This window comes from Hipposideros armiger, unplaced genomic scaffold (assembly GCF_001890085.2).
Source record: "Hipposideros armiger isolate ML-2016 unplaced genomic scaffold, ASM189008v1 scaffold_321, whole genome shotgun sequence".
Lineage (NCBI taxonomy): Eukaryota > Metazoa > Chordata > Mammalia > Chiroptera > Hipposideridae > Hipposideros > Hipposideros armiger.
Window position 1 is genome coordinate 515,877 of NW_017731671.1, and position 20,280 is coordinate 536,156.

A 20,280-nucleotide genomic window follows, 5' to 3' on the forward strand; every position below is an offset into this window, starting at 1 on the left:
CTCGTTTGGTTCACTGTGAACTGCGGTGTGGAAAAGCTTTCAGGACTCCAGGGGGCAACTGCACGCAAGCTTAAAGCATAAATAAGGTTTCAATGGACAGAGATGAGAGAGGGGCAGTTTGGGCAGAAGGGATAGTGGGAGCAAAGGCCTGGAGTGGGGGGAGTGCAGTGAACCCAAGAGACTGGAGCCTGGGTGCCTACCAGGGACTGGCTGGGCTGTTCATGTGCAGGAAAGTGGATGATTCCTGCAGCCAAGTAGTGTGCCTGCCACAGCCCTGAAGATGTGGCCGGTGGTGCCCAGCCTGGTGTGAGTCTGTGGTGGAGCTCGGAGGCGGAGGCCGGGAGAGCAGGGAGCGAAGGGGCGGACCTGGTGAGGCTCCTGGCTTGAGCCTCTGCCCTCACTGGGTGACTTGGGGCACGTGAGGTCACCTGTCTTGCAGTCTCTTCTTCTGATGTGTAAATCCGGGCATCTAATCCTGCCTGATGGGCCTCTGTAGACTTGGGAGAAGTAAGGGCTGAGGGCTCTACTCAGGCCCCTGCCCATAGCAGGACTTCCAGACACCGTTGCTGCTGGGATTCTGGTGTCCAGCCGCCTTCTGGGTTTAGCCCGGGGCTCTCAGCTCCTCAGTTGCCACCTCCCCCAGGAACGGGGCTGATCCTCCCTGTTTCAGAGGCTACTCTGGAGTGGGGGCAGAAGCCACCTGGCACAGTGCTGGGCACACAGTGGGGACGACCCAAGGTCTCTGCTCCTCCATTCCTTCTGCCCCCAATTGCCCCCAGGATCTTCAGGACAGTCTAGGAAGGTGATGTCACCAGCCTCGCTCACAGAGGAGGAGACAGCTTGAGGCCACATGGCGGGCTGGGGTGCAGCCTGGATTCTGACCCCCTCTGCTTACTTACCGCTTTCAGGAGGCATGGGCGCACATGGGTGGGTGTGGGTGGCCAGAGGCTTCTGTGGTTTGGCCCATGGCCCCGCCTGTCCCTTCTGCTCTGTCTCTCACTCTCTGCCCCTTTCTCCACAGGATGGTTGAGTATTCCCTGGACCTTCAGAACATCAACCTGTCAGCCATCCGCACCGTGCGTGTCCTGAGGCCCCTCAAAGCCATCAACCGCGTGCCCAGTGAGTTGGTGCCCCTCCGCCATCCCTGGCCCCGCAGACACCCCTTCACCTAGTGCATTCCAGTGCCAGGCCTGTGCTGGGCACAGGACCTTTCAGTGACCGGACAGATGTGAGCGCTGCTCCCACAGGCTCATGGGTCGGTATTTGGACTTGAAGACGCCAGAGGGTGGCCCTGACTCCTCTGAGTCCCAAAAGAACTTGAATTGCAGCATGCTGGGGAGTCTGACTTTGCAGGGGCAAGGTTCCTTGGTGGGAGGTGGCTGTCACAGTGGGCAAGGTGTGACAAGAAGCTGCTTAGCTTGAGGGAGGGCATTTTGAAGCTTTTCACCAAGAAGGGGGTCCCTGGACTCTCTCACTTGTGCTAAGTGACTTAGAACTCCAGCTCCATCACCCACCCACGTGTGAGGGGGTATGCACATGTGGGGGGTGTACACATGCAAGGTATGTGCACACAGTGGGGTGTGTGCACATGTGAGGTGTACACACATGTGAGGTGTGCACACGTGAAGTATATGCACATGTTGGGGTGTGCACTTGTGGGGGTATGCATGTGTGCACATGTGACAAATGCACATATGAGGGGCGTGTGCGCACGTGTGTCTGTCCTCCCCGCTGTGTGAGGAGCTCATTAGATGGCTCCTGTCTGTGGAGGTCACTTCCCAGTCCCCAGCGCCAGGTTGCCTGGTTCTCTAGAGAAGGGCAGGAATGGGCCCTGCGCTCCTGGAGGCTCTAATTTTGGAGGCTGCAGGGACCAGAGAACCCAGAGAAGGGTTTGGGTCCTTCCTCAGGGGCCTCCTTCCTGCTAATAGGCAGCCGTGGGAGACCCAGTGTGGCCTGAGTTGGGAGTGCTCTGAGCTGTTTCCTTCTCTGAGCTGTTTCCTTCTCTGAGCTGAATCCACTTCTCAGCTCTCTGGCGTGGGGGAGTGTTGGGAGCAAGAACCCTCTGGGATTCAAAATATAACCAATGCCCCCCCCCCCCGACTTAGGAACGGCCTAGCGCTCCCCCTGGAAAGGACCTTAAGATAAATTCACATTCCTGAGGAACTTAACAAGAGCAGATCCATTGACCCAGCGTCCCATTTACAGGAGGGGCAGCTTTTTCCAGGTGCCACATCCTCTACCCAGAGTCCCTGGGGAATGAATGACACGGGGACACAGGCTCTCGGAAGTGCCTCCTAGAGATGTTTGGTTGGTTGCCTCCTTTTTTTCTAGCTGTTTCCCTGAAACATTTTACGTCCTCCCCTGTATCTTTAGAGCAGCTTCTGCCCTGGGATTCGTGCCTTGCAACAATAGCCCGTAGGTTTCAATTTCGCCACTAGATGGCAGGCTGGAGAGTTGGGACTAGGCAGTCAAATTACAGGTTATTAGTTACAAAGCTGTGGAGAGTGGGGTGGCTGCCTGCAGTTTAAAAATTAGTTTAAAAACACGATCAACCAGGAAGACTCAGTTGGGTTATGAGGGAATGCACAGTTCTTCCAGGAGCCTGTTGTGTGACCTGGGAAGTCCCGTAGTCTCTCCAAGCCTCAGTTTCCCTATCTGCACAAAGCAGGAGGAGGGACTGGATTAGATGTATGGTTTTAGACTTTGTCCAGGATGGTGGGAGAGCTGGAAATCAAAGTGCTCTTTACAAAACCCCATAAAATATGTCCCTCCAACCAACGCCTGCAGGTCTCTGTCCTGGCCACTCAACCACTGATGGATAAAGGAAAGGACACACACAGCATGGAGAAGGTTGGGGAGGGAGGCAGGAAGCACCAGACTGTAAGTCAGGAGGCTGGGTTGTGGCTCGTTGCTGTGTGACCTTTCATAAGTCACTAGCCCTTTCTGGGCCTTGGCAAGATGGGACTGGATTATCTCTAAAAGCGACCCTCCTGGCACCAGCTGACTCCAGGCCTCACCCAGCCTACACACTCCTTAAGCCATGGCAGTGCCTCCCAAAGTCACTGGCCAAGCCATTTAAATATGAAAAGTGCTTGTTTTCCCCTCCAGTGAGGAAGTAGAGCAGTCACTGCTAAGGCCTGAGCCAGCTGAGTCGGAGCTGCTGGCCCCATCTGTACCTGGCCACAGCACACCCGCCCCGGACAGAGGCCTGGGGAGCTCAGGCGCAGCTGGGCGAGATGCTGAGCCTGGCCTGGCCACTGCCTATCCCCCCAGAACCCCAATCCCTGGTTCAGCAAGAACTCACCTCCTTGCAGGGACCTGTGGGCTGGGCCTGGCATGGGCATTGCGGAGAGGTGGACAGTGTGCTGCCAGGACAGGGCAGCAAAGCTGGCAGTGCTGTGGGGAAGGCCGCCGTCAAGTCCTAGGTGCAGGACCAGGAACTGGAGATTTGCACTCCCCCGGCAGGCTAAGGCCTTATTCCTCCACTTGCCCGCTGTGGGGCCCCGGGCAAGGCATGCTCCGGTCTGGGCCTCCATTTCCCCACAATAAAATGGGTTCAACAATACCAATTTCCATAAGTTTTTATAGGATGAAATGCCATTATGTGTGTAAAGAGCTTGCATAGAGCCTTGTATGCAGTAAGTGGTTAATAGGTGCTGCTATTATAAAGAGCATTGAGGATGGAGGATGGTGGCCTCAGGATGTCTTCTCAGAGGCTGGTTTAGGAAGACGCTCACCAAGTGCTCAGAGGGTTGGGGAGGGCGTTCCTGGCAGACAACCTGCATGGGCAAATGGGGGGAGGAGGAGCCGGCCTGGGAACAGTGTGGCTGCACAGAGGTCTGCAGGTCAGGGGGCGCGGGAGGTGGCTTTCCACATCTTCCAGGGATGTACTAATAATGATAAATGACTAAAATTTATCAGGTGCTTACACAACCCTGTCATGGCTCTTTACACGGGCTGTATCATTTCATCTTCACAATAGCCCTAGGGTGTTGGTACCACTGTGATGCCCACGTTACAGATGGGGAAACTGAGGCAGAGAGAGCTTGAATAACCTGCCCAAGGCCACACAGCTGGCCAGGGGCAGAGCTAGGATTTGAACCTGTGCTTGTACAACCCCAGAGATTTTCGCTCCTTTTCACAAGACCCTTTTTCTCCTTTTAGTGTGTGGGCACCTCAGCCACTCATCTCATCTGCAGGGCCCGAGAAAGGACCTCTGCCCACATCCAGGGTCAACAAAGAAAGCTCTCATGGCTGAAATGATGCCCTCAGAGCCCCCTCAGAATGCCTTTCACTGTCAGAGTGCAGAGTTCTGCTGGGCCCTGTGCAGACTGAGGGGGTTCAGGTCAGAGCAGGAGGCAGGAGAGCGTACTGGTTAATGCACGGTATAACCTCTGTGCTGCCCTGGCAGCATTCAAAGCTTGGTCCTGCATTAATTAGCTGCAGGGCCTGGGAAAGATTCTTCCCTTACTTTGGTCCCTTGTCTGCACACTGGGGATGGCACACAGCACCTCCACCTGGGCTAGTCTGGGCTAGTCTGCAGGGCCAGGTGGAGAACGGGTGTACAATGAACTGCCCCATCCCAGCTTTCCTCACGAGGAAGGGCCCCAGTGTGGGGGCCACAGACTGCAGTATCCAGGGCTGTTAGATCAGGGTTTGCCCCGGTTTCTTGTCCAGTGGCTTGGCTCCAACTCTCATGCCTCAGTTTCCCCATCCATAAAATGGGGTCCCAGTCCCTCATTACTAGACTGTGGGGCAGCAAACCATGTCCAGTGAAGGTGCCGACACCTCTTGTTGATGATGTGGGGGTCTCATACTCCTGGGATCTTGGCAATAGCCTTGCTGAGAGTCACAGAGAATCTTAGAATCATCCAGCTGCAGAATCCTAGACTCTTGATTTTAGAAGAAGTCTCAGAACAATGTGGTTCTGGAGGCACAGAGTCTTCGAATGCCCATCAGACCAAGGGGCCCTGGACTCATGGGCAGCTCCTGGCCCTCGAAGCCCAGGCCTGCTCTGGCCCTTTTTTCCAGGTCCATGCCCAGCTGGGTGGTGGTCAGGCCTGCGTGCTGTGGACGGAGGAGGGAGGCCCTAAGATTTCTGCTTGGACTCCACCCTGGGGGCATCTATTGGAAAGAGAGCTGGGAGACTCACTTTGAAACAGAGCTGGAGGACAATCTCCATATTTTCACTTGGACTGTGTGTTCACTTGGAGTCTGGGGGCGGCTGAAGGAGGCTCTGACCCCAGGCACACTTTGGACTTCAGGGCTGTCTGTCCTTGGCACCCACAAGGGGCCTCTGAGGCGCCCTGTGGGAGAAAGGCCTGGCGGCCCTAATGGGGAAGGGACGGAGGGAAGGAGGGAGGTAGGGAGACAGGAGGGAAGATGGAGGGTGGGGGAGCCCGATTTTCCCCAGTGCTGCTGCCTTCCTGGAAGAGATGGGGTGGGAGAACATCTGGCCAGAACATCTGGGCAGAACCTAACTCAGGAACAGGGGAGAGCAGCCAGGACTGTGAAAGAAGAAATGCTGGGGTGTGGAGGCAGGGTGGAGGCGGCTCCCCCAGCCAGGGGTCAAGTTTCCTCTACACATCAGGGTGGAGTGATTCCTGGATGGGACAGCAGATCAAGGGAGTGGGCCGCTATGTAGTCATTCATTCATTCATTCATTATCCATCCAAAGTAGCATCCACTGAAGGGTCACTGGGCCGGGGCCTGGCTCAAATGTGGGGTCACGGAGAAGATATAGATGCAGTCCCTTAGTCCCTTCTGTGTGGGCAGACATGTGAGCCAGGAGCAATGGGCCAGTGGGACACGTGCTCTATTGGAGGCAGCAGGGCCGGAGCGCAAGGGCCGCCATGTACTTTGAGGAGGCCTCACAGAGGAGGGGGCACAGGACGTTTGAAGAATGAGTAGCTCTTTGAGCTACAGCGGCTGCGGGGACCTTCAGTGGGACCGAGGCCAGACCCACACTCTAGGGCGTGAGCATGATGGCCTTGGGGAGGAACCCAAGGCCTCTCCTGGGATGGAGGGTACAGGGGTGCTCACTCCTGGCTGGGGTTTGTTTCCTATCTCAGGAGTGGGCACTGAGGCCCCTCATCAGCCCACAGGCCACCCCCCAGCTGGGCCAGGCCAGCAGCTGTATCCTCGGGCTGGGTCATACGCGGCCTGGCCCGGCCTCCCTGGCACCCACTGTGCCCCTGATTAGTTGCCATTGGCAGTGGCGTGGCAGGAGCAGCAGAAGACCTCTCCCGGTTGCTCAGCACCCTCCACTCACCCGGCCAGATGAGAGAGAGAGAGGGGAGCCCCATTGCTCTCAGCCTGGCTCCCCTCCTCTTGGTTGCGGGCTGTCTCTCGGCAGATGCTGTTGCCAGTCAGGCTCTTTCTTGAGCTGGGCTGGCCGAGTGGCTGAGCTCATCTGGGCTGACTACAGAGCTCCTGTCTACAGAGAGCACCCCAGACCTCCAGGGGAGTTGCAGGTCAGGAAGAACATCCTCTATCTCCTCCCAGGTCCCCTGCTGCCACCAAGGGTCCCCCTGCCTAGCTGCTTCCCTTAGAACAGAGGGCCCGGTCTTAGGGATCCCTGGTGGAAAGGGGTGAAAAGGTTGAGTGGCTCTATCAGTTTGCCCACCTGTCATCTGTCTGCTCCCTGCTCCTGACTTTAAATGCCACCTAGAGACTGTCTCTACCCTGGTGCCACCCGCATGATACTCCAGGCCACACCCCTCCCTCCAGACCCCCTGACCCCAAGATCTTACAAAACGACTTCACATGGATATACACCAGGCACCCCAAACTCCACATGTCCAAACGGAGCTCCATCTCCACTGATGGCCACTCCAGGCCTCTGGCTTCAGGCCCCAAACCTTGGAGATGTCCCAAACCCTCTCTTCGTATATGCCACATCCCATCCATCATCTTGACCTTGAAAATATCTCCAGAATACAGCCGCATCCCCCACCTTGTCTGCCTTTGTCATCTGGATGCAGCCAGATGTATCATGATGGTAGGAGAGCGATGGCTGGGCCAGGCAGGGCGTGACCAAGAGGAGCAGATGGATGGAAGGCCCAGACTCCGCCCTGGAGTGTCATGGATGAAAGCCAGCACCTGGCCTGGCCAACCTCAGCAGGGAGCACATGGGGCCGGGCGGGGCCACATCTCTCCTGGACCCCACCCTCAGCACTCACCCCTGCAGCTGGGGTGATCCCTCAGGCCACGTCTCTCTTTTGCCCATGACACTGGGGAATGGAAGCCAGAGTCCTCACGCTGACCTGCAGGGTTTCCAGTCTCCCTCGCTCGCTTCCCTCCAGCCACAGTATTCCGTGAGTGCCTGGCTCACTCCCAGCTCTGGGCCTCTTTCCCAGATGTGCACACAGCCTCACCTCCTTCGAGTCCCTGCTCTGTGTCATCAGTGATGCCTTTTCTGGACCCCATTTTACACCCACCTGACTCCTGTCCCAACCTGGCACTCCACACCCCTCCCCTATTCCACTTTTTGTTTTTATAACACTTCGCAGCCAACAAAAAAGGAAATGTACTCATTTATGTTTGTTGTTTTCCACCTGTCTTCCCCTAGTACAGGAAGGTCTGCTTCATGAGGGCAGGGGGCTTTGTTTTATTTTGTTGTTTTTTTTTAAACTGGTATATCCCTCGAGCCTAGAACAGTGCCTAGCATGTAGTAGGTCCTCACTAAATATTTGTGTGATGAATCCATCCACTCACCCATCACGCCTTCATTCGTGCAAGCTGCTGTCCTTGGAGGGGCCGATCTGTGCCAGGCCCTGGGCTGGATTGGAGGATGCAGGGCACCCATCCTGGGCCCTGCACTCGGGCCCCTCCTGGCTTACAGGGGTGGCAGAGCCGTGAGTAGTGTAGTAAGTGCTGTGATGGAGGGAGGACGGGGCTGTGGCAGCTCATTGCAGGGACACCAGCCCAGCCTGGGGACCAGGAGAGGTGACCACTCAGCTGGGGTCTAAACCAGGAGAGATGCCCTTCTAAGCATATGCAAGGGCCTGGGGGTGACTCAGACCAGGAACAGGGTCAGTCTGGCTGGGTCACACCAGCATGCACACCCTCCTACCTTGGGAAGTGGGCCCAGAATTGCCCCCAGGGCAGCACAATAGTAACAGGAACCCTATGGCAGAGAGTAGGGGAGGGCAGTGTAAGTTGGGGGCAGAGTGTGTGCAAAGGTGGGAAGTGGGGATGCCAGGGGCATCTGCCAGTCTGGTTGGAGCAGCAGGTTCAGGCATGGCAGACAGAGGAGGTGAGCCTGGGGAGATAGGCTGGGGCCAGATTGTAGAGGCCTGTGAGTGGGGAGGGGGACAGATGGGATAAGGATTTACACCTTCCCCATGAGGGTGGGTGGGCTGCTGGCAGCTTCTGACTTCAGGGGACTCTCCCTTCTGAGGTGTCGCCCCCCCTCCCCATGGTATTGCTAAGAGGCTGATTGGACAGGAACCACTGTCCTCTTCTGTAGATGAGGCCACCGAGGCCCAGAGAGGGCAAGCTCTGCCTTAAAGCTGCCCAGCCAGGACTGAGACCCAGACATTCTGTCTTGGGTTGGTGCTCTGGGTGTTCACCAGGGTAGGGGCTGTTCTGGGGACTCAAAGGTCCTCTTTCCCTGCTTGGCTGGGGGAAGTGGGGCCCTCAAGCACACTTGCAGAGTTGCCTGCAGACTGCCGCCATCAAGGCCACGTGGCCCCTAGGCCAGGCTGAAGGCTGGAAAAGTCTCACTAAGAAACAGAACCAAGTAAGCGCTAGGAGGGCTTCATGGCCAAATGGGGCTGTGAATGAGAGAAGACTGCCTGGAGGAGGAGGGCTTGGCTGGGGGAAGGTGTGGAGAGAGATGAGTGGTCTGAATCAGATGGTGACAGGTCTTGAAGGCAGCCTCTGTCTCTCTCCGTATCTGTTGGGTCTCCATTTTTTTTGTCTCTCTCTCTGTTTCACTTTCTCTCTCTGTCTTTTTGTTTCTCTCTCCTCTCTCTGCCTCCACCTCCTGTGCCCAGTGCCAGGGGAACGGAGGGCAGAACTGTTTGACTTGCCTTGGCTAATTACTTGACTGTGGGCATAAAAGGAGGATTAGCTGGGGTCTCGCGGGGTGGTCCCTGACTCCCTAATCCACATGGTTCCCTTTCCCTGGCATGAAAGTGATAAACTCGTGCTAGGTCCCTAATTAGCTAATTATGCCTTGGCTCTGTGGCCCTGGGACTCCCTGGGCCCCAGGGAGGACCATGAAGTGAGCTGGGGCCCAGCTCAGCAGAGGGAGGCGGAAGGGGAGGAGGGATCCGGCTGCCATTCAGGGAAGCCAGCCGGGCAGGTTTTCAGGAGCCTTTCAGAATTTTAATATTCTGGAGAAACAAGGGAAATGTAATTAATTGAGCAACAAAGGCTGGACCCAGGAGAGCAGCCATGGAGCAGCTAGGTGGGGATTGGGCTGAGCCGCCTCCTGGAGGCCTTTCTGATCCAGCCCCTTCGTGCAGCCACTGCCTGGAGCTCAGTGCTTGCCTCCGGCCTCTGTCCTGGCCCCCAGGATTTGCCCTTCCCAGTTAAAGGTCAGAGCCCATCAAGACTTTGCCGAAGGGCCTCCCTGACCAGTCACCTAGCACGGAGCCCCACACTCCTTAGAATCCCCAAGCACGGCCTGGTGCACGCTCTGAATGGTCACACCTCTGTGTCTTTGCCACAAGCTCCTGTCATCTGCAGGGCCCAGCTCAAGTCAGTCCCTCCAGGAATGTGACTGGAGCTGCCGCTACCCCCCCTCTCCGCCGCCGGGCACAGTCCTTACTCCCAACAGTCTGGTCCCCTGTCCCTCTGCTGCTAGACTGCCAGCTCTGACAGGGTGAAAAATGGGACTTATTCATCCTTGGATCCCCCATGTGGCCAGCACTGTGCCTGGCAAGCAGCAGTGTTGATAAGTGTTTGATGAATGAATGAATGAATGAATGATGAGGCACCAGGAAGGCCCGCAGTGGCTTACTGAACGTTCGGATGGATTATAGGGCGCTTGTTCTAGTTTCTTGCTTCTCTCCTCTGCACATCCCCTGGCTACCCTGTCTGGGGTCAGGTGTGGAAAGTGGGGTGTTGAGCCCTCACTCCCCAGCCTGCTCTCGATTGGAGGCTGCAGCCTGCAAGGGAACCCCACTGCCTTTCCCGAGAGGACCCTGGCCTAGTTTTGTGGGGAGGAAGGATGGGGTGGGCATTAATTATTGATTGGAAATCACTCTGCACAGAGCTTGTGATGCAAATCCTAAATAATTACTCTTGTTAATAACCACCTCAGCATCACCCCTGGAATAAATAAAAACCGAGACAGGACCACTGTTCTCCTTATCACCATCTTTCCATCTGCCGCTCCCCTATCTTTCACTCTCTTCCCATGACTCATAAGATCATGCATTACGAGCAGTCATTCAACAAGTGTTAGCTGAGCCACTGTTCTGGGCCTGGACGTGCTGGGTTCTGGGAACACTGAGGTGACACAGACACAGGAGCTTACAGCCCAGTGGAAGAGACAGGAGGATAAATGGATAACTATATGCTAGGGCTAAAAAAGACTAGATGTTGAGATAGGGAACCTTTGCAGGATGACTATTGTCTCCTTGGGCCCCTTTTCTGAGGAGTCTCATCCTCCAAGAGGGGAAGGGACTGGCCCAAGGTCCCACAGGCCGGCAGGGCATGATTTGAACTGGGATCTCTCTGAATCAGAGGCTATGTGCTCCCACAGCCTTTCTCTCCCTACCTGCTGGGTTTTAGGATGTCAGGCCCCTCCAGGATGTGACCAACACATTCTGCTCCTTTTTCCATGCCTGCCTGAAGTCCCCCTCAGGTCACCTTGTCACCCTGTCACCCTTTCTGGGGACTCCTGTCTCCATTCCCATTTCTTCACTTTCTCCTCTTTTTGCCACTGGCTTGGCTGGTTCCTTGCAGTTATTTCTCAGGAAGGGAAGGGTCTCTTCTCCTGACATCAGGCCAGATCGCAGTCCCTCGCTTTCTGTAGGTGGCTCTGCCTGGTTCCATACACAGTGGGCTGGGGCAGCAGGGTGGTTCTGGCTGGTACTGGTATGTCCTGGCATGCTCAAGGGACCGTGGACTGCCCTGGAGATGAAGGGCATTCAGGTACATTCGTTAGGCACCTGCTGTGCCCATCCCAGATGGATGCTGGGCATCGTGAGCCAGACTTGGCCCCTGGCTCTGTGTACTGGAGAGCCAGGCTGGGTGCTAGGCTGGGTGTCAGGACACCTGGTTTAAATCCAGACCCTGCCACTTTCTAGCTGTATGACCCAGGCAAGTAGCTTCAGTTCTATGAACCTCCAGTTGCCTCTTCTATAAAATAGGGGTAATATTACCGAACTCACGGAGTTGTCATGAACACTGAAGGAGATCATATTTGTGCATATGAGGTACTCCATAAATGCCTGCTTAGTCATCTGCAATCTAGCGGAAGTGCAGCGGGGCCCAGAGCCATTTCCATGGCCTCTGGGTGGAGGGGCAGATACCAAGGAGAAGGTCTCTCTGAGCCACTGAGCAGGCTGGTACCAGGAAGGAGCCCTGGCCAGTGTGTCCCCACCCTCTCTCTGTTTCTCCAACCCTGCTCTCCTCTGTCCCCTCTCTGGGACCTCTGCTCCCTACCTGATTACCCCTCCCCCGTTACCCTCCCAGGTATGCGGATTCTGGTGAACCTGCTCCTGGACACCCTGCCCATGCTGGGGAACGTCCTTCTGCTCTGCTTCTTTGTCTTCTTCATCTTTGGCATCATCGGCGTGCAGCTCTGGGCGGGCCTGCTGCGTAACCGCTGTTTCCTGGAGGAGAACTTCACCATGTGAGTGCAGCCCCCGCCACCCAGGTGGCTCCCGGCCAGCTCGACCTGGGGCAGCTGTGGTGCTGCATATGTAGAGCTAGGAAGGTCTCCCCATTGAGCACCTGGTCCCAATCCTTCTGCCCAGTGGTGCAAGAGATGAAGGGATGTTCCCAGGTGAGTTGGTGATGGGTCTCCCATGAATGGCTGGATATTGAGCACAGAAGGCCTGTGAGCTCTCAAAATTGATATCACAAAGCCCCAGTCTAAACTAGTCCCTTCGATGCTCATTTAGCTCCTAGTGACTCTTACTTAATACATGGTTTTAACTTACTTGATGCTGGGAATCAGGGCCAACAGAGTGGAAGCAGCCAATTTACAGTTGAACCTTAAACAGCCCAGGTCCAAACTGCGTGGGTACACTCATATGTGGGTCTTTTTCAACAAATATATTGGACCATCTTTTGGAGATTTGTGACAATTTGGAAAAACGCACAGGCAAATCTTATGATTTTCTTAATAACATTTTCTTGTCTCTAGCTTACTTTATTCTAAAACCATGGTATACAATACATATAACATATAAAATGTGTCAATAGACTATGTTATTGGTAAGGTTTCCGGTCAACAGTAGGCTATTATTAGTAGTTAAGTTTTTGGGGAGTCAAAAGTTATAGATGGATTTTTTACTGCATGGGGGTCAGTGCCCTAACCTCACGTTGTTCAAGGGTCAGCTGTAGAAGGAGACCAGACAGGGAGAAAAGGGCAGGTAAGACCCAAGCAGAAGCGAGGTCAACAGGGAGAAAGAAGACAGAAAGCCTCAAAAGTAGACATGGAACCTGTTTTTCTGAGTACAGCACAGGCATTCCTTCCTCTTAGTGACTCTGAGTCATCAGGAAAGGTCAACTTGAATTAGGCCGCCTTGTGTCTAAAAGCAGGGGGGTGGGCCGAGTTCCAGCGGTGAGGGATCAGCAGCGTCTTCGAGTGTGTACGTACAGATGTGTCTGCACACGAGTATACTTTCATTGTCAGGTGCTTTAGGGCACACCTGCTGTGTGCCAGGCCCCAGGGAGACGGGCTGCGAAAGCACTTTCATTCATCCTCTCACTTGACAAACGCACCCAAGTGGCTACTCTCGCCAAGCCCAAGCCCTGGCTCAATGCTGAGGACGCAGCAGAAGATGGACTTCCTGCCCAGGGGAGTGCCCGGGCTGGGGGCTGGTCACAGATGCCACCACTAAGTGACTCTCGTGGACTGAGGATGGCTACAAAAGGCCTGGGAACACTGCACCGGGGTGGGTTGAGCTTTCTTCCTCATGGCCTGACTGTCAGTTGTGGAGATGAAGCGAAACCAGAGGTGGGGTGAAGGTTGGGGAAGGGACTGTGGGGGAACAGTGGGGCCTTGTGGGGGCGGGGGTAGGCCTACACTTGTGTCAATCATTCGGAAGAGGTGGGCCCTGAGGCAGGGCCTGGGGCAGCTGGAGAGGGGACACTGGGCAGCTGGTCTGGCCTTCAAAGATAGAGATGTGCAGGTATGAGCTCTCAATCTGAGCTTTGGGGGCTTGGGACACATCCAGGCCCCTCTGTCCCACATGAATCTTTCCCTAGGTCATTCCTGGCCACCGATTTCCCATTATCCTGGCTCAGTCCCAGGGTTGCCTCCTCCTGGAGGCCTTCCCTCACCACGCCTCTCCCCCAGACACTCTCGCATGATCCTGCTTGATTTTCTTCTTGGCACGACCTCTGTGAGTTTATTTACTTGGGTGTTGAATGTCTCTAGACGAGTTTATTTACTTGGAAAGCAATGATGAAGTGCTCCTGTGTGACAGGTGCGGTAGAGATAACATTTGCTCTCTCGAGAAGACCAGGAAACAGGCTAAGACAGGAGAACCCTGCTCCAGGGCGCTTGGTAGTCAGAGCTGGACTCAGACCCCGGGTGCCCCTCACTCTACAGCCTGCTGTGACTGCCCCAGGGAGTGTGCTCAAAGCACCCCTCCAGGTGCTCGAGCCCCTGGGGAGACCCCAAATGGTGGGTTTGAGAGTCCTCGATGAGCTCAGAATCAGGATGACATTGCCCTGCTAGGAAGCGGCAGGGCCCGGAGCCTGAGCGGATCTGGTGTCCTCTGCAAAGCGCCTGCTCCCTCTCCCAGACTCTGTCTAGGCATTAGCATGCACACACACGACCGTTTACACCCCAGGCAGGTTTTAAAAATGCGAATTGCTGTGGCGATGTGTCTGGAGCGTGTTTTCACATCAGCGTTTCTCATTCCACGGATGAACCACTATTCTTCTGGCCAGCCCCTATTAACGGGCCTGGCACGGTTTCCAGGATTTTGCTCTTACATACAAGGCTGCTGGGTGCAACGTGTACACGTGCAAACTTCCTATACACGTGTGATCAATGGCTAGACTTACACTTGCCAGCCAACGTGTATGTACGTTTCTTTCTACTTTTCTGATTAAGGTATAAATTACATTCAGTAGCGGGCACCACTATTCCGTGTACAGCTTAATGACGTTTTACCGGGGTGTGCACAGTGGACGTCCACCCAAGGAAACTTACAGCGCCCGGGAGGGCTCCCTCTTCCCCGTCCCAGTTACTACCCCCCTCACCCCAAATAGCCACCGTTCTGACCTCTGTCACCCTAGATTTGTCTTGCCTGCTTCTGAGGCTTCTTTAAATGGAATCATGTTGGATGTCACCGTTGTGTCTGCTTCTTGGGCTCAGCATAATGTGTCTGTGAGAGTCACCCAGGTTGCTGCATGTGTCAGTCGCCCCTTCGATTCCATTGCTGAGTATTCCACTGAGCAAATACACCACTACTGATTTTTCCATCCTGCTGTTGATTTGGGTTGTTTCTGGTTTTTTTTTTTTTTTGGTTCATGACTCACACGTAGTCTTGTACATATCTTTGGGTGGATATAGCCATCCTTTCTTTTGGGTAAGTACCCAGGCGTGGGATTACTGGTAAGGGTGTGCATATATTTAGCTTCAGTAGGTTTTGCCAAATAGTTTTCCAAAATGGTTGCATTAATCGTCCTCTGACAAAGTCGGAGACTTCCGTTGCCCCGCCTCCTTTGCAACGTTTGGCATTGTCATTCCTTTTCATTTTCACTATTCTAGTGAGAGTGCAGTGGTGTCTTATTGTTTTAATTTGTGTTTCCCTGATGGCTGGTGGTGATAAGCATCTCTCGTATGTGTATCCGCCATTTGTATGTCCTCTTGCGAAGTGTCTGTTGTAGCCTTTTGCCATTTTTAAATTGGATTGTTTTTCTTGTTCTTATACATTTGTAGTAGTTCTTTATATTCTGGACTTGAGTCCTTTGGTGAGGAGATTTGATGTATGTCTGATATTTTATTCCAGTCTGAGTCTTTTGCTTTCACTCTCTTAATGGTGTCATTTGACAAACAGAAGCTCTTAGTGGTAATGGAATCCAGATTATCAATAATTTTTTAAGTATTGCTTTTTGTATCCAGTTTAAGAAGTCTTCTCCTAACCCAAGGTCATGAAAATATTCTCCAATGTTTTATTTTGGAAGCTTTTTTGCTTTATCATCTGCATTTAGGACTGTATATTCCATCTGAAATAATTTTCATGGTGTGTGGCAGGGGTCAAGGTTCACTTTTTCTGTGGATGTTCCATTGTCACAGCACAGTGACTGAGAAGTCCACCCATTCACCACCAATTGCAATGGTGCCTTTTTATAGTCAGGTGTCCATATGTATTTGGGTTGGATGTGTTCCTGTTAATTGTTGATGGATGTTGCCAAAGTGTCCTCTAAAAAGGTCGTACGCGTTTACGCTCCCACCAACAGTGTATGAGCATATCTGTTTGCACTCACCACTTTCCACACTCAGAATGATCAATCCCGAAATGGTTGCTGTTTGGATGGAGGTAAAATGGTCTCAGTGTTATTTTTATTGGCATTTTCCTGTTATTAGGGAAGCGAGCATCTTTTCCTATACTTTGGCCACTATTATTTCTTCTGTGAATTTTTTGTTCTTGTCTTTTGTCTTTTTTTTTTTTACCCCCTAGTGGATTCTTTTTCTTTTTCTTCTCGAGTTATAGGAGACTTTAATGTGCTCTACATAGTTATCTTTTATCTATTTTCTATGTTGCAAATACTTTATGCCAGGGGATAGGAAACTCGGGCCTGTTTTTGTAATAAGGTTTTATTATTAATAGAACACAGCTATGCCCACTTGTTTACCTGTTTCCTCTGACTGTTTTTATATTGCAATAGTCAAGTGAAGTAACTGGCACAGTCTCAACTGGCACAGTCTGCAAAATACAATTTTCTCTCTGGACCATTACAGAAAAAGTTTGCTTCCCTCTGCTTTATCCCAGTTTGTTGCTTATCTTTTTGGTTTATATGTTATCTTTTGTTTCATAGAGATTTTACATTTGTATATAGTTCATCTTGACTTTTTCCTTTGTAGAATTTGGATTTTGTGTGTCTCATCTAGGAATGCCTTATATATCTTGAGTTAACAAAAATATTCCATATTTTCTTGTAATATTTGGATGGTTATGTTTGTTGCATTTATGCTTTCTAAGCCCCCAGAAGTTTGTTCTTTTTAAAATTATATAATATGTTTTGCTTAACCTAATATATCCAAAATATTACTGTTTTCAGTATACAATTAGAAACAATAATGAGAAATTTACATTCTTTTTTTTTTCTTTTGATACCAAGTCTTCAAGAAGTTTATTTGTGTTTATGGTGTGAGGTAGGGATCTATCTTTATTATTTTCCAAATAGATAGCAATTGTCCCAACACCATTTATTGTGTAGTCCTTCCATATATAGCATCATGTCATCTACAAAGAGTAACAATTTAACTCCCTCATTCCCTATTTGAATGCCTTTTATTCCTTTCTCTTGCCTGATTGCTCTGGCTAGGACTTACGATACTATGTTGAAAAACAGAGGTGATAGGGAATTGTCTAGTCCTTCTGTTCCCCATAGATCTGAAAAGGCATCTCCATAATATACTAAGTTCTCCTTATATGTGGGTTTGTTCCTATGCTCTGTGGTGTCCTGTGTATCTTCTGTTCCTGTTATACCACACGTATTAATACTTGTAGTTAGAGTATTTTTTCCTCTCAGAGGGCTGGACTCCACTCATCGTTCTTCTTTTAAAAAAGTGTTTGACTGTTCTTTTATCCAGATGAACCCTCGAACCATCTGGCCAGGTTCCACAGGCAGAAATCATGTTGGAATTTTGATAGTGATTGCAGTGAATCATAGATTAACCCTGCAGGAGGGCAGGGCAGTGATTGTCATCTCTGTTTTACAGATGAGGAAATCAAGGTCCAGAGAGGGGAAGTGGCCAGCCCAAGGTCCCATAGCTGGGAAAGGCGGATCAGTACAGTTCAGCATTTGTTTATTGAGCACCTACTCTATGCCAACCAAATAGTGTGTAGGAACTAGGGATGCTGAGACCTAGTGCTTGCCTTAAAAGAGCCCAGCTTCCTAGGGGGGTTGGGTGCGTAAGCCCTACGAGCAATAGTGGGGTGATGTGCATTGCACAGGCTGGCCACAGGGGGCCCACGATCAGCCCTCCTTGATCCTGGGGAGGTTCCCTCAGGAAAGGCTCCCCGGAGGGAGGGGGACCCTCGAACTGATCACAGTGGGGCAGTGGAATTTTTGTGACCGTGGCAGAGGTGGGGAATGGTGTCCCAGGCAGCGGGAACAGCATATGCAAAGGCCTGAAGGCAATAGCTCTGACCCCTCCCCTTCTCCTCTTTTACCCACCATCACCTGTGGACAGACAAGGGGATGTGGCCCTGCCCCCCTACTACCAGCCAGAGGAGGACGACGAGATGCCCTTCATCTGCTCCCTGTCAGGGGACAATGGCATCATGGGCTGCCACGAGATCCCTCCGCTCAAGGAGCAGGGCCGCGAGTGCTGCCTGTCCAAGGACGATGTTTATGACTTCGGGGCGGGGCGCCAGGACCTCAACGCCAGCGGGCTCTGTGTCAACTGGAACCGCTACTATAACGTGTGCCGCACGGGCAGTGCCAACCCCCACAAAGGCGCCATCAACTTTGACAACATTGGCTACGCCTGGATTGTAATCTTCCAGGTGAGGCCACTCAGGCCAGGCACCGGCCCCCATGCTGGGCCTGGGGGCCAGAGGGTGGGGGTGGGAGCAGCTTCACCTGGCTGGCAGGGCTCTCTGTTAGGCATTTGCCACCTGTTCCGTTGAAATCTGCTCAACTTGCTGGCACAATAGGCATTATCATGCCCACATCACAGACAGAGCAACTGAGGTTCAAAGAAAGGGCTATCGGACCTTGGGCGTCTTGCTTGATGTCTCTGTGTGTCAGTTTTCACATCTCTAAAATGGGGGATAACAACGGTTCCCCCCAAGCTTGAGTGTCTGAGAAGAAAGAACCGGATGATGTGAGCAGAGCCATGAGCCCAGTGTGTAGTGAGCGAGTGCTCAGTAAGGGCTACCTCCCTGCTGTCGTCAGAAGGAAGAATGGGGCAGGAACAGGGGACGGTGGCCCGAGGTCCTTACTGAGGTGGCTGCTCTTCTCGCTTTGCTCTGGGGAGTGGCATTATCACAGGACTCAGAGTTTCCAAGTGTGATGTGATCACAGCCCAGCAGCTGCATTCTGGGACCCCCCAGGCCGGACAGAGTGGGTGGGCTTCCCAGGGGCTCCTGCTTCATGCATTTGCCAGAAGTGAACAACATGGCAGTGCTGGGGAGGACCCTGCGTTTGTCTTGCCCAAGACCGTTCCACCTCCCTCTCTGGGAAGGAGTGTGTGGGAACAGTCACACCAGCCTCATCACGGCCACCCTCCCAGGCTCAGCTGAGCTGCACCCAGCCCTGCGAGGTAGGCTCTGTTAGCCTCGTGCACTGAAGAGAAAAAGCTGAGGTTCAGAGAGTGGCCCAGCTGGCGAGCTGGAGCTGGGCCCCACGGACCCCTGCCTCCAGCCCTCTGGCCTCGGTGTGGTGGATGCAAAGGGGATGGGATCTGGAGTGAGCGGGACCCAATCAAGTCCTCATTCCACTCCTTCCTGGCTGTGTGACATTGGGCAAGTGCCCTAACCTCTCTGAACCTCAATTTCCCGCCCCGCACGAGAAGTAGTGTGTGTAAGCGTTCTGGCACACAGTAGAGCCTGTGCCTAGGGCGCTGCCTTTGTTTCCGCATTTCTCGAGGGTCAGCCCAGCTCAGGCTCTCTGTCCCCTTTGGCTCTGTCCTGGCTGCAGGTGATCACCCTGGAAGGCTGGGTGGAAATCATGTACTACGTGATGGATGCGCACTCTTTCTACAACTTCATCTATTTTATCCTGCTTATCATAGTAAGTATCAGGGAAGCTGGGGCTCTCTGGGCAAGCTCCAGGACCCACGTACCAGGGGACAGGTGGGGGGAAATCTCTGTGAGTCCCCAGGGAGCCCCTCAGAACTGGAAGAGCTGGGTGGAAGAGAGCAGGAGGGGCAATTTTTAAATGCAGCTCAACAGCGGATGATTGAAGGGCCTCGTCAGGGGCGGCTCCTGGAAGCATCCATCACTTGCGATTGTCTTCATTTCTCATTTCTGGCATTTGAGTCCGTCCCACGGCTCCCGCTCCTGTCTTTCTTCCTTGTAGTCCCTGGGAATACATGCTTTTCATGACCTGAGCCAGGCGCAGCCCCAGGATGGAAGCTTCGCCAGGGCTCCAGCTTATCCCTCTTTTTCGGGGGCGGGAAGACAAGATGCTCTGAAACAGAGGCCGGGGCTGCTTCCCGAGCGGGGTTTGGAAAGGAGACGGAGCCTGTTGTGACCTGGGGGAGCTCCCTGAAACTCTGGGAGGGACCCCCATCTCTCAGGCAGCTCTGCCTTATAGGGGTGACCTAGAGATGGAGGTGGGGCTCCATCTGCCTCACAGAGCAGGGCCCCCTTCCCAGCCAGCCCCTCCTGCTTCCGCCACGCGGTCTCCCCAGGGAGAGCTCATCCCCGTGTCATGCCTGACTGCAGCTGCAGCCACAATACCGCACAATCCCCAAATGTCAAGGTGATTCACTCCTGGGAGAGTTGCTGCTGGCTCCCTGCTGCTGGGAGCTGGATTCTCCGGCCTCCTGGTGGCGGGAGAGGGCACGCTTGGCCCTGTAGGGCAGCACCCCATCCTGGGCTGGTGGGACGTGACCTGTGGGTGCAGGACAAGCCGGCAGGTGACCTGAGACACACCTGCTGTTGGCTTTGCTCTAATGCCTTCCTGGGGAGGCTGGGGCCTTGGATCTATAAGGAGATACCCCAGATAAAAGGAGGGGGACCCAGGCTTTGCTCAGCATCGCTACTTGTCCGCTGGTTCAATCATTCCCTGGCACAGTCAGGGAAGCCTGCCCTGGCCAGGCCCTGGCCGAGTGATGGGAGCTGAGCAGTGTCAGGCTGGGCCCTGCCCTTGAGGAGCTCACAGTCTTGTGGGGGTAGATGGGCTACAGCAGACAGTGACCAGACAGCATCTTGGGAGCCAGGATAGGGGAACACCCAAGAG

The 20,280-nt window shown here is 53.5% G+C and overlaps 1 protein-coding gene across 1 annotated transcript in view; it reads left to right on the forward strand.

The window, feature by feature from the left end:
* The window catches only part of CACNA1I (calcium voltage-gated channel subunit alpha1 I), a 110,034-nt gene that overhangs the window by 48,952 nt on the left and 40,802 nt on the right, over positions 1-20,280 (forward strand). Inside the window, exons 5-8 of the mRNA XM_019660538.1 lie at positions 1,022-1,119; positions 11,653-11,812; positions 17,564-17,879; positions 19,015-19,107. Coding sequence (XP_019516083.1) covers positions 1,022-1,119; positions 11,653-11,812; positions 17,564-17,879; positions 19,015-19,107 — 667 coding nt within the window. The remainder of the gene's footprint in view (positions 1-1,021; positions 1,120-11,652; positions 11,813-17,563; positions 17,880-19,014; positions 19,108-20,280) is intronic.